We start from the raw sequence: 18,696 nt of genomic DNA on the forward strand, positions 1-18,696 counted from the left end.
ACGTGAGTCAGCCGACGAGCTAGGCCCAAAAGGCAGATTCGACGTTCCAGTAAAGGAATGAACGGCTTTTCATGCCCAACGCAACGGAAGAAAGCGAATAGGGCGAGCGCATTGGACTATCTTGATGGGCCACTTATAGGCCTCAAACGTTTTGTATCATGTAGTCAATGGAAGGTCGGGAGAAGGATCCCCATGCTTTGCTTTGCTCGAATCCCCCCATATCCAGACCGTATCGAAATTCAATATCAATCGCAATGCTATTCGATTACCGGCCCTTTCATGCATTGACATGCGTGGTCGTTTGAAATGGGTCGTTTGTTCCCGTATGGTAACATGCTCAGTGGCACGCATGAAAGAAGTCTAGGGAAATGATGCACCAACAATAGAGTAGCGCAGAAAGCGAGTCGCCCAAGTGCGGTTCGCCGGGTCTTGGCTTTGAGTTCAGCATCAAAGTCCGCCCTCGCCGCCCTCTTTCCTTCCCATTATCAACTGTCCATTCTCACCACGCCTTTCGACCTCTTTCCGCTCCTTCACTACGTGACTCCTTACGGCGCTCATGCTTTCATCATCACTTTCCTTCAGGCTCATTGCTCGATAGCTCCACCCCAGTCTGAATAGATTGGCGCATCTGAGGTCTCAGTATCTGCTCCAGAGGCGCGGACTGGTTACATGCCACGGAGCCAAGCGGCCTATGCAAGTCGCCTCCATTTTGTCCTTCCTTTGGTGGCGCCACAACCAAGATAACCCTCGACTCCCACCAAATGTAGAGTCATCTATATCTTTTTGGGGTAAATAGTTGCTGCATGTCCTCGTAGATCGAATTCTACGAGGGCATGGCTGACAAAGATGACGCGGATCCGGTCAAGCAAGCCAAAACCTCACCGAATACTACGCCCTCTCAGACACCAGCTGCTGCAGTCGTGCACAAGTCTTCTGCGCCAAATACCCAAGCTGCCGCTCACTCCTCAAAATCACCATCGCCAGCTACACCTCGATTAAATGGCGTTCCCGCCAAGCCTTCAACCGCAGAATCACAGCCTATGACTACCACCTCCTCTTCATCTCCCCAACCACTTCCTCAGCAAAACGGCAACACAGCGGAGACGAATGGCACTGCTCCCTACGGCACTAGATCTCGCAATCGGACTGGTAATTCTCGTCCGAATTACGCTGAGGACCGCGATCCGGACATGGATTTCGAATATCATTCGAAGAAAAAGACTCAGACTACTGCGCCGCCAAGTCTGCAGGCTGCTTTCGACACCGACAAATCGTCTGGCTCCAATACACGGCGGTCATCAGGCGCAGCAGCACCTGCCCAAGCCTCAGCCGCGAAGGCCGCTCTGTCGAATGCAGTGAAGGATAATCTGCCTGGAATGTCCAGCTTCTCTGTTAATCCCGATATGTCAAACTCACCTCCAGCTCCACCAATATCGCGAAAGAGGAAAGCTCCAGGCGCGGCTCCCCTCGGGCATGCAGTCTCTTCCAACACATCGCCAGCCTCGACAACGACGAGGAGGGCCGCTTCTGGGACGCCGGTCTTGGGACGGACAACTAACCTGATGACCTTTGAAAGTTGTCGCCGCTATGTCAAGAATGGTAAATTGAAATCTGACGACGGCACGATTCTGAGCGTCAATGGTAAGTCGACCATCAAGCCATGTGTCTGCTTACACAAACTTGATACGGTCCGCACTGACAGCGATCTAGACCAAGTCTATCTCATCTGCGAACCTCCTGGTGAACCATACTACCTTGCTCGCATCATGGAATTTCTTCATGTCGACAACGACCGCAACCTACCTGTGGATTCCCTTCGAGTCAACTGGTATTTCCGCCCCAAGGACGTACAGAGAAAGGTCAACGATACAAGAGTGGTCTTTGCCTCTATGCAGTCTGATACCTGCCCTATCACGTCCCTACGAGGCAAATGTCATGTGATGCACAAAAGCGAGATCGAGGATATAGACTTGTACCGAAAGATTAAAGACTCTTTCTATTATGAAAAGATGTTTGATCGCTACATACACCGTTATTACGAAGTGGTTCCGACCCACTCTGTCATCAATGTTCCGGCAAAAGTCAAGAAAGTGCTCGACGAGCGATGGAAATATGTTGTGGTGGAAATTGGACGGGGCAAAGACCTCACCAGCGCTATTAAGTCCTGCAGAAGATGCAATGGGTATTGCGCAAGGTAAACCCAGAGCAGCCCTTGAATTTGTTTACAAGCTAAATGTATTGCAGTTCTGATTCCGTGGACTGTGCAGTCTGCAAGAACACGTATCATATGAACTGTGTACGTCCGCCTCTGCTCAAGAAGCCAGCTCGTGGATTCGGCTGGTCGTGTGGTCCTTGTAGCCGAAAGCAAGAACGTCGGCTTGAGGCCCGAAATACAACTAATGGTGAGGGTGAAGATGAAGAGATCGTCGAGGAAGAAGAGGAGGACCGTGGCGCCGCTAACGGCGAGAACGATGATTTGTCAAACCGCCCTCAAGCACCAACTGCGGAGCAACTAGCACAAGCGAAGCTCTGGCCATACAGATATTTAGGTATCCACTGCAGAGTCGAAGACGCTCTTGACTACGATGATCGTATATATCCCCGTGCGAGTTCTAGACTTGGGCCAAAACACCAAGCCAACGTCCAGGGATGGCATGGGCATCACGTGGAATATGTCAAGCCGCTGGACAACAGGAAGAAGGCTATCAAAGGTGGCGGTGCTAAAAAGGATACTAAGTCGACGAAAGAAGCAGCAACATCGACTCTGCTTAGTGGTGAGCTTGACAAGTACAACAAAGACAAGCGACCAAAGTGGATATTGGACGAGCCTCCAGGTTATGTGCAGCGTGGCGAAGATACTCTTCTTCCAAATTCTGGAAATACCGCCCAATTAAAATCCAGAATGCCCACAATAGAGACGCCGTCAAGCGGAGGCATCGACTCTTTCGATACCAGTCTGACTCTGGAAGAGCGCGAAAGAATTGTTGACGACTATATGGCGCAAGCAAAGGCCCTCGCAATGCCAATCTTCAATCTACGCGACTTTTCGACAAATTTCCTTGATAAGGCCTTGGAGCTTCTCACTGCCAACAAGTACAACTCCGACAAAGCATTGGGTGCGTTGAAAGCACAGAAACGACGGCATGACTTAAAGGAACCGGAGCTCACGGAGGACGAGATACGTCGTTTCGAAGACGGGGTCGCCAGGTACGGCTCAGAATTAAGGATGGTTTCACGGCACGTTGGAAAAAGTCAGAAGCATGGAGAAATAGTCCGATTCTACTACATGTGGAAGAAGACTGCGCGTGGCAAGCGAATATGGGATAATTTTGAAGGCCGTAAAGGAAAGAAGGCAGCCAAGCAAGCAGATGCGCGACTTCAAGATGATGTGGCTGATGACGAGGATGATTCGGCTTTTGATACTAGTAAAGCTGTCCAACGAAAGCGCGGTTTTGAGTGCAAATTTTGCGGCGCAAGGAAATCTCATGATTGGCGAAGAGCACCAGCAACGGCGGCTGGAACCACTGTTCCTATCGACCCTTCTATCAAGAACAACAAAGACAAAAGTAATCACCTTATTCTTGCGCTCTGTCATCGGTGTGGTCAGCTCTGGCGCAAATACGGCATCCAGTGGGAGAACATCGATGAAGTTGCAAAGAAAGTTTCCCAGGGCGGTGGGCGAGCTTGGAAAAGGCGAATCGATGAGGAACTCCTAATGGAACTACTGAGTGCCAACCAGGACAGCTCGATTGGCCTCAGTACTACCGCTGCCGCGGCCGCAGCTTCAGTTGGATTCGATATGCCATCGGGCCTCCCTGCAGGACAGGACGTGCCAAAGAAAAGGCTCAAGACGACAGCTATGGATACAGCAAATACGAGTGGGCAACAGAGTGAAACAAATGATGAAGTTGTAAAAAGAAAGCCTCCCGAAAGGCCTCCCGAGCCACCGTTGATACCGGAACAACCGCAGCTACGAATCTATCCATGTGAGGTATGCAACAGTATCATAACGGACGAGCGTACCTTCGTCTCCTGTAGGCACTGTCGTCTCACAGTCCATCTCGACTGCTATGGCCTTACCAAAGAGCGGACAGACAAATGGATGTGCGACACCTGTGAGAATGACACTCGTCCTGAATACTCAACAATATATGAATGCCTCTTATGTCCACGACACGAGAATGAGGACAAGGCAGTGATGGAGCCTCCAAAACAGACTCACAAGAAAAAGTCCGAACGCGAAAAAGAGAAGGACCGCTTAGAAAGAGAGTTAATTACACAGGCCACGACTCTATACATCAAGCAACAGGAGGATAAAGGGCGGCCAGTCGAGCCTCGTCAAGCTCTAAAGCCGACCTCGCAGAGAAATTGGGCTCATGTAATATGCTCGATTATGCATCCATCCATTATGTTCGGCGACGCAGCAAGTTTGCGATTAGCCGAAGGTTTTGGCACTGCCCTGCAACCAGCCCAAAAAGCCAAGGAGGTGCGCTGTAAACTCTGCAAAGACACCAAAGGTAGCTTTCTCTACTGCGACCATTGTGAAGCACCGGTTCATGCTTCTTGTGCTCTCCAATATGATTACAACATTGGGGTGTCGCTCACGCCTAAATCTAAGAGCTCTACTTTCAATCTTGTAACCATTGGCGAAACAGTTGGAACTGCTGAAGCCAAGGTCTCTTGTAAGGAGCATGGCGAAAGGAAGCATATTCATAAGCTCTATGCATCGGCTAGTGTGGATGGCGAAGAAATGAACGCCCTAAAAGCGTTTGCAATAACGCAAAAGTCTATGAGCCATGGACCTCTGACGGGGACTGCGCGCAAGGCGGATCAAGTACAAGCAGCGACAAAGAACGCTGTCTCTGCTCACGTAGTAGGTGGCAGCAACACCCGTAGTAGGATGGCTGCCACTGAGAATGCCACTTCATCAACTCGAGGCTCTCGGGTTTCACCTTCTGCAATCACAGTCCAATCGGAGGAGATTGAAGATGGTGATCGAGTGGTTCACTTAGGTAACGTCAAGGCGGCCGACGATGATATCGTCAAAGCTTGCGTCAAGTGCAATGTCGACGTAAGCCCCCTTTGGCACAAGTCTCAAAGTGCGAGTCAGGCTCCCGATACGCCCAGTGTTCTTGTCCCACCGACCGTCGTCAATGGCGACCTGAACGAAACTAAAGGGGTCGAATTTGAGCCCCAAGACACAGCCCAAGGCGACAACGACCGTTGGTTGTGCCACAAGTGCTATATTCGCAAGTTGAAGCATCCTCCTGCTCCTCCTCGGGAGCCAACACCACCCCCGCCGCCTCCGTCTCCGCCCGCGCTGGCGCCTTCTCCCCCCACACCTTCCAAAGAGGATGTCCCTGAACCGCCACCATTCTCACCGCCGGTAGAATCAACATCCGAACCGCCAGCTTTGCCGATACCTGCACCGCATATCCCTGAGCCGCATAATCGATGGTCGCGAGTGTTAGAGCCACCGCCGCCAAATTACGCACCTCCAGACCGTCTACCAAATGGTGTGCCACATTCATCACCAGCTCCCACACCTTTAGCCCCACCTCCATACGTCCTGCAAGCTCCTCTACCACCTCCTCCGGGTCATCATTATCAACCCAACATGTCTCCGTATATGCATGACAGACAACCTCAAGCATTCCGTCCTACTCCGCCGCCCAGACCTCACGGTGGATTTCCACATCACCAACCTCACCACGAACCCCTATCCTTCCAATTCAAACGAGATCCTGTCACCAAACAGCTGATACAAGTCCCTTATATACCACCGTCTCTGAAAAATCAACAAGCAAGCCACCCTCCCCCACCACCCAACGTCGTCCGCTCACCACCCACTTCTCAGCATGGGCGTTCCCCATCGATACATACCAGGTCACCTTCTGTTCAGGAAATCGGCCCACACGGACCTCCAGAAGCAGATTCGAATCCGTTTGCTGCGATCGGGAATGGTCGCTCATCCCATGGTTCGCCACCGCCTCCACTACCAAACCCACAATATCAAAGTAACAGCGTTTATGGGAGCCCACGTACGCAGCAAACGCGTCCGGAAACACCGAAGAATGGTCATGGCGGTGATACCAGGTGGCAAAACGACGTTCCTATACAGAATGGTGCTAGCGCAAGCCCATCTGTCAAGAACTTGTTGCACTAGCAGGAGTAGCTGGCTTTAAAGGTGATATAATGTCAATGTGAAGGAGAAAGGACAGGTTTGGGGCCGGGGAGCGCAATTGAGAATTGTCTATCGAACCAAAGACATGAGACAAGGTCTCAAGGACCTTGGACATATATCTGCACTCTCTCCCGCCTTTGTATTGGTTTTTACGAAGCTCCCTCGGCATTTTAGCGAGGCGCAAAGGGTCATTCGAAAACAGACTACGCATGGAGATACCATGATCAGTGCTTGCAATTTTGTGTGAAGAGACCACACCTAGACGGGGCCTCGAGGGTATAATGCTTCGATCAAAGTTGTAAATCAGAATCGTAAATGGAAAACGTAAAACGTAAAACAAAACCCATATGTCCCTCTGTGCTCAAACCTACTAGCATCTGCCTATGAACTTGGGGCTATTCAAACGCGTAGGAACCTAGGTTGTTAGCTGTACCGTATTGAGTTTGAAGCATTTGAAGTGAACCTCAAATGCAGTGTGAAGACATTAGAGTTGTGATAAGAAAGTAGAACGGAATGATTAATTTTCAAGCCTCCAAACAAAGACATGATAGGTGGGTATATCACACCAAAGAGCGTAGTCTGACTAACGAAACATCGCCCTGACGTTGGTGTATCGCAAACAAAAACCAGCTTCAAACAATCTGTCCACCACTTTTCCCTTCGTTCTTTTACTCATACTCTGTCCCAACTCCCTTCTTCGTGGCCTGCCTCTCCTGCTGCCGTGCCTCCACATTCGCAACCGCACTCTGCAGCGCACTCGTCAAGTCAATATGGAACAATGGGCGATTGATACTATGCACCACCGCCACCTTGCCACTGCTGTTCTTGTACGCTTTGCTCTTGCTAAGCGTCTTGCCAAGATCGCTTCCTGAGCTTGACGCATCTTCTTTCGTCGCAGACGTAATGCCCTCCTTATCGCCTTTTCCAGCCTCAATATCAGCGACGCTCTTTTGGCGCGTCTTCTCAATGTACTCGGCGGCCGCCGCGGCGCTATCGTGCCCGCCAATCTCTGCGACGGAGAAGATAGGCTTCCAGCGCTCTGAGATGCCAGATTCGGGGGTCTGAGGGGTCGGGTAGCCGAAGCCCGCGCTGGCGAGGGCACGTTTCGTCCAGCGGTTGTTGATGCAGGCGATGTGCCAGTCTACCTTTTCTGGTGCGGCGTATCGGTCAAGTTGATTACGAACGTCAATCAAGTGTTGGACGGATGTTATGTCGACGTTGTTAACGGAGGAGAAGTCGAGGATGATTGCTTGGAGGGTTGGAAGGTGTTCGTTCGTGATAAGAGGTTGGCCCTTTCTTGGACCTGGGTCATTCCAAGGGCGATCCTAGGTTTTCCAATTAGTTCTTCATGCTTTTTTAGAAGGGTATTCCGATAACTTACACCTGGTCTCGGATAAGCGTTGGGATTCGTTCGGCGCGTTTCTTTAAAGATGACGTGGACCATGTAATCGAGATAATGATTGGCATTTGGGTAGTTGAAGCCTTCAGAGAAACGGTAGATGAAAATACCTGGGTACGGTTTCTCAACCTCAATCTCTGGGTTAGAGCCATCGTTGTGATCAGCTGGTAAGAAGATATTGCGGGCTCCCTTTTCATTATCACTAGACCCAAGAGCGCCGTATTGACCAGCGCCAGTCGTAGGTCTGCCCTCGTCATCAACTAAGTGGTCACCAAGAACTGAATGGACCTTGACTCGGCCCACGAATCGGCCGTTAGCCTTAACCACACGGAAAAGGAGCACTCCTGCAGAGACAGCTATGGTCACATAGATACCATTCTCAATACTGGTAAAGACCGTGACGATGACGCCGGCGAAGAATATGATGACCTCAAGCGGCGAGACGCGCCAAAATTGGTAGACAGTGTTAGGGGGGTGATCAAGTCACCAACGGCGTGAATAATGACTGCAGACAGGGCTGCATTAGGAATGTAGAAGAAGACTGCGGGTAGTGCGTAGATAGCAAGAAGGACCACCACGGCAGTAATGACACCTGCGAAAGGTGTGCGCACACCAGCCTTAGATTTGATCGCTGTGCGAGAGAAAGATCCAGTAGCCGGATATGCCCCCAGGAAAGGCCCAAGCAAATTAGTGACTCCAATGGCCACCATCTCTTGAGAAGGATCGATAATGTAATTGTTGACTCGACCGAAGGACTTTGCAATAGCAATATGTTCAATCAGGAGAACAATAACAGAAGCCGGCAATTCGCTCGCAAACGTTTTGATGATTCCAGCGTCGATCGTCGGCACGGCAGCGTCTTTGAATCCTCGAGGAACCTTTCCGAGAATCTTAAACCGATTTTGCTTTGTCTTCCGGTGGTGTCTGTTGACAAGGTAACTGATCAGGGTGTAAAGTAGAATGACGAATGCGGTTCTCAAAGTGGAGATGAAGAAGAACATCTTTTGTCGTGATGGCTGTTTCTTAGCCAAGGTCGTGCATACGTACCTAATGAGATACAGCATCGTCAATGCAGTCAAGCCAATCGCAGCATCTTTCTTCGACCTTCCAAGGTGTTTCAGTATGTTGATGACTACTTTGTACGTTGATGCTCGATTGTCAAAGCCTGTAATGCCCATCAGAGCAGGTACTTGCCCGACCGCAATGTTGAGGGCAGATCCTGTCATGAATGCCGATATCGCAGCCAATGAAATGAAGTCGACAATCCAACCACATCGGACGAGACCAATGAAACAAATGATGGCGCCGCAGATGATAGCAAGAGCCGACGCAACTACGTGACCTTCAATGTCTGGGTGTTCCTTTGCGACTTTGTCAACCACATGACCCGTGATGGTCGACATGACAGCGACCGGCTGTTGAATGTTAGCTTTCCAGTAGACCAGCTTTATCGCGCCTTCACTCACGCCGATGGTAATATCCTTTGAAGTGGCGAAGAACCAATAGATCAGAACGCCCATGAAGGACGAATAAAGACCGAACTGAGGTGGAAGCGAAGCTAGCTTGGCATATGCCATCGACTGAGGCACCACAACGGCACCGACAGTAATTCCTATGTAACTTCTTTAGAAGCGGCTCTAGACAGGCAGCTTCTCGAAATCATACCAGCGACCATATCTCCTGCGAGCCATTGCAGGTTATATCTCCCAATCCAATGAATGAAGGGGAAAAGGTTCCACAGCCAATTAGTGAGCGTACGGCCCGTAGGCGTGATCTTGCTGATCCATTCGTAGGCGGTTGGTTCGTCTTCAACGAAGGTATCTGCGGTAGATGTGGAGAAGGTTGATTCGCCTCGGGTTAGATCTGCGCCGGTGGGGTTGCGATAGTCAAGCTTGATCCCAAGCACTTTTGCCAGTCCATGGCCAACTCTGTCTAATGGCTGCGCCATGCTAAGCCAGAGGGTACGCAAGCTGGGAAGCTACGAAAGAATCAAGCTGTGGAAGAAAGCAATCTTTTCAGTGATGGATATCTTAAAAGCGCTCGACTCTCCTTGCTGCCAATGAGCCACCGTAGACGCTTCCAAGTCACTTGAAAGCCACGAGGAAGTCAGAAGGGATGAAAACGGGTTTGACGAGGGGGGTATATATCAATCGTGGCTAGCACAATGGTGTAATGCAAAGCTTTGACGGATCGGGTAAGAGGACGTATGCAAATCTAGACAGCTCTAGAGGACGGGATGTGGCTGGACTTGGGGTATACTTTAGCGACAGGGAAGACCGTGTTGGGATAAGCTATGACATTACGGAAAACACGATCAGGTTGGTGCACAGGGGGGCTGAACGAGTGGGGTTTCAAGCCAAAGGGAGATGCAGGAGCGTGATCGAGCCACCAGCAACAACAACGACGGGGGGAGCAAAGAGGCCTCGGGGAAATAGGATGATGATTCGCAGACAAGCAAGCACGAGGTCAGGTAGCTTTCCATTGTAGTTCCGCCGCGGGATGGGGAAGCACACCCACCTCATTATTAGTATTATTCCATCGCTTTCATGACTTGCTACTCGCTAGCAGCGTCTCAACCTTTGGGCTAGGACTCTCTCGTAGTTAATCTTACCTTGATGCAGAAGGTTCTGCTCCACACTACCTGAGCACTACGCACGGTACTTGCTGCTGGATCGGCAGAGAGACACCTGTGGGTCAGAAGCGTGGGCGAGAGTGGATATTGCGTGCTCAGTCGTGATCGGGAATTATAACCGTTGCCGCTGAGTCAGTACGTCTGAACCTATCAGAGTCTTGGCCGCTCGGGTAGGTGGCCCGCTAGAAAGTTGTTCCGTGGATTGGCGGATGTTGACATTCGGTCTTGGCAACGTTCATCACCAGACTCGCGTCCACGGAGCTCTTCGAACAGGAAATTATACAAGATGGCTATAAGGATGTCGAAAGATGACAAAAGTGTGTTGATAACGGTTGAAGTCTCGGATGGGAGGCGAAAGACTCCGATATCGCCAAAGATTGGTCCGGCCTCTCTACGGACTGTAACAGCTTCTGCGTGAACGCCATTGAGTAATGGAGGACCTGCTGGCCGTTCGCAAGAAATGACGGCCAGATAGACGAAACTCTAATCATCTAGAATGATCCAAATGTCAAAAGCGGTGGCGGTGGCGTTATTGTCATTTATTGGTTTCCAGCATCAAGCCACTGCACATCAGGATCTGAGGATTCACCTTACATGCATAACTTGTCACATGAAATCACGGCCCGGAGCCCGCCTGCTTGCGGCGGGATATATCGTAATTGTCGGGCGTCGAAATGCTGGTCTCTGCCTGAGCTTATTTCCATAGGCTGTCACCTGATGTTCGCGAAGGAATCGTCGCATTATACCTTTATGTATGCCTAGTCACCGAGCTCTGGGAACAGAATCAGTCGTCGTGGTATTCTCCTCGGACTTGTGTTCCATATGGCTAACAAGCATCTCGTTCTTGAAGGCGCGTTTTGTGTTCCCCATTGATTTCGGTGCATTTGCTCCTCAGCCCTGAATGGCATTCTATGGCGTGCTTTCAACTGTATCTTAGACACCTTAGGAAATTTCAATTCAAAGGACAATAAAAAACCGATCTGTAGGCTTCATCCATCGAATGTCAATAAATCTGATAATCTTTCACGGTCTTCTTTGGTACATTGGTTTTTCATTCAAAGAGCTTTTCGACGCGGGCACGCTCGAGTGAATGTTATGATAACTAAAACACGGGTGAAGCTTCTTTTATGTCGTTCGCTTCAATCACAGTACGCGAAGAGCACCCAATCCCAGCCGGCGCCGTAGTTATGCTCGATGCGACTTTTGTTGCCTGGAAGTCAAGAGCAGTACAGCTTACCTGCTCTTCAGCGACGGAACTTCGATGAAGAGTCTAATTGAAGAATCTTCCCATCGAGTTCGTGCAGGCTTTTTGCTAACTGTCGTCGTTCAGTGACATAGTTATTCGTCTTAGAGCTCGCTGAAAGCCTGTCAAAGCTCTGAATAGCCCCCTGAGATAGTTGAATTCGAGAATCATTAGTAGCACATTTCAAAAGATGCTTCAGGAACATATGATATCCTACGAGGAAAAAGCGATTTACACTCTTTACACAAGGAGACGCTGAATGTTTGGTGACGCGTCTTGATACGTCTTTCGAACAGCTTTGTCCAATCGCACCCGCCCTTCGCATCATACTCTCATCTCCATCAGTCTCAAATCTAAAGCAATCAAAATCGACGGGAATTCTCCTCACTATTACCTCGCTGCTGTTTGAACCACCAATCGATGCGTTCGAACATCCTATTCGAGTTTCAAAAGTACAAGCATGCGGTACAATGTGTGGTAGGGCCTCGCCGCCATTGCATTCTAGACAGTCTCGGCTAGAATGGGTGTTTGCATCTGACTATTGAGCACTGGTATCGGTAGGCTTGCTTCAATGCACCAGCACAAGATATTGACACCGTGAGCTTGGGATTCAGCAATAAGCTTGTAATCTGATGGTTCGGCGTCGAATGATTTGAGCGGAATATTTGTTACCATCTCTCATGGAGGCTTCCGGAGAAATGTTCACATCTCAGGCTTTTTTTTCAGAGAAAGCTGCTGCGGGATTAATGAGTTGACCAATATAAATATACCGTCATCGGGCCTTCTTCAGGCATAAAGCATTGCTGAATCCGATGTCGAGCTACAACTACCGCTTGACCTCGATACTGATGAGAGAGCCTCGACACCATACGCCATCCCTATACTTCGTCATTACATAGCTAAAGTATTCTGAAAATCTGCTCTCAGACTGCTCTAGTGTATCGACTTGCAAGTTCTAATAGTCTCGGGTTAGGAGAGGTCTTACGAAATGTGGCTGACGGTAGGTGACGCACAGAAATGCGCCGCCTGGTATCAGGGTACAGTGAAAATATAGCACGGTAGCATCGATTCTTTCTCGCACATCATCTTGGGGATTCCAAGGGTTACCATGAATATGAAATTCTTTGACGACTTGTTGATGGCTGTGTTGGCACTTTTCGGCGAAGTATCTTTCTATCTTCCAACGTCTAGCTTCACCAATCTAATCTCAAATAGTTGCACTAATCCCCATTCCTCAATGCCAATCCAGAATTAATGACTGTTGATACACAATGTGAGGTCTGGAGAGGATTGTGTTGGACAAAATGTTCCATGATCAATTATCAGCGAGCTTTGGCGTTCCATCGCAGATCCTGAGATACTTTGTGTTCCTGCGTCCAGTAACAGCGTCCGCTAATGTTAATTGTAAAGAGCAAGTTCAGGTCATGTCTGAGGTTTCCCAATGTGTACGAAGAAGTTGTGATCTGCGTTTTCCTTTCATCATCAAAATTGCCAAAGGACAAGCTACATCTTGTGACCGGAAAAGTGCACACCAAAGCCAGCGGTGGCCTTATATGAGATCGCTTGTCCTCGTGATGCAGTATTAAGAAGCCCCAATGACTTTAGGAATAGGATCGAGCATCAGAAAAAAGGGTCTTAATACTCATTTACACTTCACAGGTCGCCACATCTCATTAGGATACGAAGATGGCAAAGTCCGAGTTGAACCATCTATCGCCGATGTCAACTGAAGACTGTGGCAATTTTCACTCACGGTTGTTTCCTTCGGCGTGCATGCCAGCTTTCTGATTTCACTACATTCGAACTCATCAGCTTGTACTTTAATTATCAAGGGTCGATCAGATCTTGGTGCATGCTTCCGACAATCACTACCTATCAAGCATTGATGGTTTCAACGGTCTTGTTCCGTAACCAGCTTTGCAGGAACTTCTCTTTGCCTTGATAGCCATGAGCCCATTCCAGGACAGTCCTACCACCATGATCTGTACGGCTAATGTTTACAGAGCCAGAGTCGAGCAAGCCGAGCATAGTCAAATAACCCTGTGGCTCAAGAGCCCAGAATAGAGGGGTCCAGCCGCTTTTGTCAGGTTCGTCGATGCCAAAAACCTTCCACTTATCCATTGCTTTGATTGCATCAACGTGGCCTCTTGAAGCAGCCCATGAATACGCATTTCGTCCTTCATTGTCTTTGGCTTTCGTTGACTTGCATCCTTTCAAAATTCGGAGAATCTCAACGTGGCCCTCTCCTGCAGCTAATGAAAAAGGGGTGCGGCCTTTCCTGTTGACATGATCAGGGTCGACGCTAGGATCCTTCTTCAACATTCGAACTACCTCAATCTTACCCTCAATGACTGCGTAAGAAAGAGGAGTATTGCCGCTGTTGTCTTCAAGCTTTGCTTGTACTCGCTCATCAGCTAGTAGATGGCGTACGATAAGCTCGTGCCGGCCCCACACTGCTTTGATCAGAGGGGTATGCCCATTGTGGTCTGTGATGTCCGGGACAGTCTGGATCTGTGCTAGAAGATGTTCTATAATCTCCTGATGACCGTTTGTCGCTGCTTCAGCGATTGGCGTACTATCGTGATGGCCTCTGAAATTTACGTCTACTTGAGAAGCACCCGTAAGGAGTTTGACAACCTCGAGGTGTCCTGCAGCGGCCGCAGTACAAAGCGGTGATCGGTCGGTATACGTTGAATTCGGGTCTATATTCGTTTGTAGTAATCGCTGAACAGTTGCAGCATGACCTTCTGAGGCTGCCCAATAGAGACCAAATTGAAGGTTTCCCAGGCTGGTCTTGCATCTTTCTAAGTAATCTTGAAGCAGGACAATATGACCAAAGTAGCAAATAGTCTCGATAAATGCAAGCTCGCTCGGCCAAACTTTTTCCGGCCATGTGAAGGCAGCATAGTACTGAGCCCAATTTGAGGAGCGAAACGAACCTTTCCTGTTTAAGAGTTCCATTGCTTCGCTTTGCAACAGCTTGGATGATATGTTTTGACTTTGGGAAAGATGTTTTGCCCAATATCTGGAAGCATAGTCAAAAAATTCGAAACGCTTATCAAGGTGGTCGCATCGGTCTGCTACTCTCTCGCTGAAGTCTTGTAAGATGTTTGTCCCAAAAATACTTAGTCCATTCATCCAACCGTCCTCATCATTATTCGAATTTGCAGGAGATTCGGAGGGTACTGGCGAATTCTCATTCATAGTGGATGTTCTGGATGAGAACAGGTCTACGTCAAAGTCGTCCAATGATAGGTACTCCGTGCACACCTTTGTCGCTAGAAGATTCGCTTTGGCTATCTCCACGTGGTATTTTTGATATTGCGCCCTGCTTTCTGAGCGAAGAGCAGGACCGGACAAGAATTCTTTCAGAGACAGGTGCACAAAGTAAACCTTGTCATCGCTGATTCTTACCAGGGGGCCTAGGACTACTCGCAAGTAGAGGTCCATATTCTGTGATAGGTAAGAATCTCTCAAAGATGAGACATCTCGACATCCTTGCGCTACTGCCTCTGGCATATTACAAACAATGTTTAGTTCATTGCGATGCAAAGGTCTGCGACTGACAACCATCATTTGCAATATATCCATTACGCCAGATAGATCTGAGTCCAAGATGCGCTGGAGAAACCTGAGGTAGACATCTTCTAGATCCTTTGGGAGCTCTTGAACTATACGCGCCCAATCCCGGGGAGTCGCCCGAAGTTCTTCGTCCAAGATCTGTAGCACAAAGTTGGCCCAGAGAAAGGTGCGATCGGCATTCTGAATCAGAGCCTGTTTGGTTGAGTCGGCGGTTGTACGACTTGCTTGAAATCGCTCTCCTATATTGTTGACTCTTTGTGTAATGAACAGCTCAAGGTCAAGATCCGTCTCTTTCCTTGTCTCTTCGAGAGAAATATGGAAAACTTTAGACTTTGGTAAAATTCCGCTCACTCGCACGTCTGGCCGAGAGCTAACGAACAACTTGACCTTGCAAGCCGAAGACTTTCTTGGTTTACTTAGGAGCTTTGCTATATTTTGAAGCAATTTGAGCCGAGTCGTCGCGCGACATTCATCCAAAGCATCAATGATAATGTACATGGACCCCAGCCTTTGGTCCTCTAAAATATCTTCAAATAATTGCCATAACCTGTCAAAAGAGCCCACCAAGTGGGGGCTCCCTTGAGCTCTGTCAATAGCTTGCTTGAGATGATTGATAAACCCTCGATGCTCAGTAAGTATTTGAAATATGAGGCTGCGGAGAATTGCTCTGGCGTCATTTTGCTCGTTTAGATCTTCGTTGCAGAGGAAGAAGCATACTCCAGCGGAAAGTTTGCCCGCACGCCCCTGTTCGATATATGTGCTCACCAAAAAAGAGGTCATGACAGTCTTACCAGATCCCGGATGACCACTCATCCACAATATCGCATCATCGCATTGCTGTTGCCACTTTATATAACAGGGATGGTCAAAAAGCCATTTGCAAGTGCCGCTTGCAGCACCCGGCAAGCTCAGGTAGTAATCAGAGATGTCGACAGCGTGCAAAGATTGGACAATGGTCTTCTCTGATTCCTCCATTGCTATCGTGTTTCCCTTAGTAAAGCTTACTTGCAGGTCATTCTAAGAGACTACCTACGCGACTCGTAACAAGCGTCGTGACTTAGACTCTGCAATCGTTGCACCACATTATCATAGTCATGCTCCCCTTTCGCCAGACGAATCATGTCTCGGTGATTCCTATGAATTGGCATATCCTCTTCCCCTGGCAAACTTAGTATGGCAGAGGTCTGGTTAACAACCTAAATAAGAAGGAGGGTTAGCGCAGAACTTGGACACCTTAAAGCTTATAGGTACTTGGAAATGCCAAGGTGCACGTACCAATTTTCCCAAGGGAGTAGTCTCTTCTGTTTCATAGAAAGATAGGATGCGGAATTTGTCGGCGACTTGTCGAAAATCACGGTTGATTTCTAGAAGCTCTCGAGAGCGAGGGTTAAGGCTTCTGATCAGGTCTTCCCTAGCTCGGCCGGTCATCATACCGCTACCGGAGACGAAAAGAGCAAGATTGAAAATGTCTGCGGCGATACCGCCAATACCAGACAATTCAGATCCTCTATGAGGTGTACCAAAGAACAATACTGCAGCGCAATCTTCTAAGATTGGTCGGTAGTATGGGTCGTTGAGGGCTAGTATTAGAGCCTTCTTGCAAATGATTCCTCCCATACTATGTGCGACAAAGATAATCGGACGCCTTTGCCTCGGTAGTCTTTTCGTCATCAGGCTCGAGACAAATCCTACAGCTAAATCATAAAGGGTCGCCTTTGATGGATTGAACACGATGTCGGCTGGGTAGCCGTAAGAGAAAATCCGAGCACCTGGCAATTCCTCGGGCAGGGAATCCCTCAACCACAATGATTTTGAATCAAGTCCCGTCCATGAGCCCGTAGGATGTCCATTGAGGCCGTGGATAGCAATGACGTCGACATTGAGAGGCTCCTCACTGCCTTCCGCACCTTGCTCATAATTAGGATTGAAGTCAGTAAACCCCAGCTTTGTAGATGGTGTAGCCTTTTTGTCTCCTGTCGCGGTTCGACCTCTCCTTGAAAGGAATTTTTTCAAGAAAGACACTGCATCGTCATCATCAAACAAGTCCACAAATGGTCTATCAGGTGTCCTAACTTATCACTCAACGGAGTATGACACAAGGCGAGCGATTAAAAGCTCAAAGATAGCATCTGTTAAGAGCTGTTCACAGCCGAGCGTCTTTTTTTTGAAATGAGGAAATCCTTTGCAGACGGGGGACAGCTGTAAAAGAAAAGTCCGGAAGGGAAAGATAGAGTACAAGAACGAAGTCCCAACGAAAACAAAGGCATGGTCAAACAAGGCAGTGTAGGGTGTAGCTGATGCAGAGAGTGAAGGGTTCGGCCCCCAGCGTCTACAGAATGCAGGAGACGGGTTGCAAGCCTCCAACAGCAACATCTTTGTCGTTGATCGCCTTTCCGCGACTTTCGAGTCCATTAGTCAAGACTCGATTGGCGTGCAATCGCATAGGTTCCGGCGCTTATGCAGGGGATGTGCAATGATGAACTGGGGTTGAGATAACCTGTATTTCTTACAGTGCAGCAAGCTGTGTGACTTTATTGTTCTTCCGCTGAACTGAAGACCTAATATTGGCATGAGGAAGGTGCCAATAAAAAACACGAGACAATATCATTTATTGGGGTGGCTGCCAGAAAATGGAATACAGACGGCCCGGACACACAAGTCCACCTGCTGGCTGTTAAGGCTCCCGCCGAGTCTTCGGGGCCTCCTGTTCCCACAAGCGCCCACTGTTGGTACTCAGGGCTTTTCTAGTTGAATCATAAAAACCGATAATTCCGTCACCTAATAGGTAGATCCCTTTACCAGAATAGCGGTAGGTACGTATTAATAACTAGGTATCTTATAGACTTAAATCTTTTTAAGCTATGTTTAAACACCTTAGCCTACTATTTTTCTTAATCTAAGCTGATTCCAACTCATAATTGTTGTAGAGTAGTTAGAAATTATTTCTTACTTATTTTTAGTGGGGATAGCCCCGGAATTAGCGGTTTTATGATTCAACTAGAAATGCATTATTGGCTTGGACAAAACCTACAACAACGACTACAGCTAGCTAGCATGCCTCCTTTTAACAAAACTCTATATACAAAAGTTTTTTTTATACATCATTTCGAAACATTGTTATTACCAATCATTAATTAATTCCGCGTAGTGCTGGAAAAATAGCAAGCATGCTATATTTTGCCAAGACTAAGAATATGCTCATCGGACACTCTAATATAAGGCACTAAAGGGTATGCGAATAGCTCTACAATCAGCAACCTAAATAGAAATTGCTTGGTGTCAAAAGTCTTCAGATATTTATTCTGATGAGCTTTGATACCAAGAGTTTCCTAAACAAGTGTATCAATGAAAAGTTATATTGCACTAAAGAAGTTCGAGATACTAAGGTGTCCGGGGGTTCTCATGACAACTTCACCTACCAAGTACCAAGTACTCAAGTTCTTTTTTAATGAACCATAAAATTATGCCTGATGTGGTGTGGCTCTATGATTCATTTGAGCATGCTCCCTTCGGAATTCTATCTTTTGCTTATCGTACTTCCAAGGATTGGCATCTCATGCCTTCAGCGAGTCAGTACTCAGCCTAGTCAGGCTGTCTTCTTGTTTTCTGACCTCTAAGCAATTCGGATGAAGGACGAACGGATGACAGTGCGTTTG

General features: G+C 48.4%; 3 protein-coding genes across 3 annotated transcripts; 1 reads left to right on the top strand and 2 right to left on the bottom strand.

Annotated features, from left to right (window-relative positions):
- Positions 1-833: 833 nt before the first annotated feature.
- Positions 834-6,166, top strand: KY384_008398 (uncharacterized protein; the record flags this gene model as incomplete). Its single annotated transcript, XM_044816887.1, has 2 exons — positions 834-2,194; positions 2,245-6,166. 2 exons carry the CDS (start codon positions 834-836, stop codon positions 6,164-6,166), a joined length of 5,283 nt encoding a protein of 1,760 aa, XP_044666252.1.
- A 686-nt stretch (positions 6,167-6,852) lies between these two features.
- Positions 6,853-9,531, bottom strand: KY384_008399 (uncharacterized protein; the record flags this gene model as incomplete). Its single annotated transcript, XM_044816888.1, has 5 exons — positions 6,853-7,509; positions 7,566-8,012; positions 8,075-8,558; positions 8,631-9,195; positions 9,249-9,531. 5 exons carry the CDS (start codon positions 9,529-9,531, stop codon positions 6,853-6,855), a joined length of 2,436 nt encoding a protein of 811 aa, XP_044666253.1.
- A 3,802-nt stretch (positions 9,532-13,333) lies between these two features.
- On the bottom strand, positions 13,334-17,611 carry KY384_008400 (uncharacterized protein; the record flags this gene model as incomplete). The annotated part of the gene is made up of 4 exons (XM_044816889.1): positions 13,334-16,017; positions 16,074-16,236; positions 16,316-17,096; positions 17,592-17,611. 4 exons carry the CDS (start codon positions 17,609-17,611, stop codon positions 13,334-13,336), a joined length of 3,648 nt encoding a protein of 1,215 aa, XP_044666254.1.
- Between the last annotated feature and the right edge of the window lie 1,085 nt (positions 17,612-18,696).

The sequence above is a fragment of the Bacidia gigantensis genome, assembly GCF_019456465.1.
Source record: "Bacidia gigantensis strain McMullin 20006 chromosome Unknown contig_295, whole genome shotgun sequence".
Classification (NCBI taxonomy): Eukaryota; Fungi; Ascomycota; class Lecanoromycetes; order Lecanorales; family Ramalinaceae; genus Bacidia; species Bacidia gigantensis.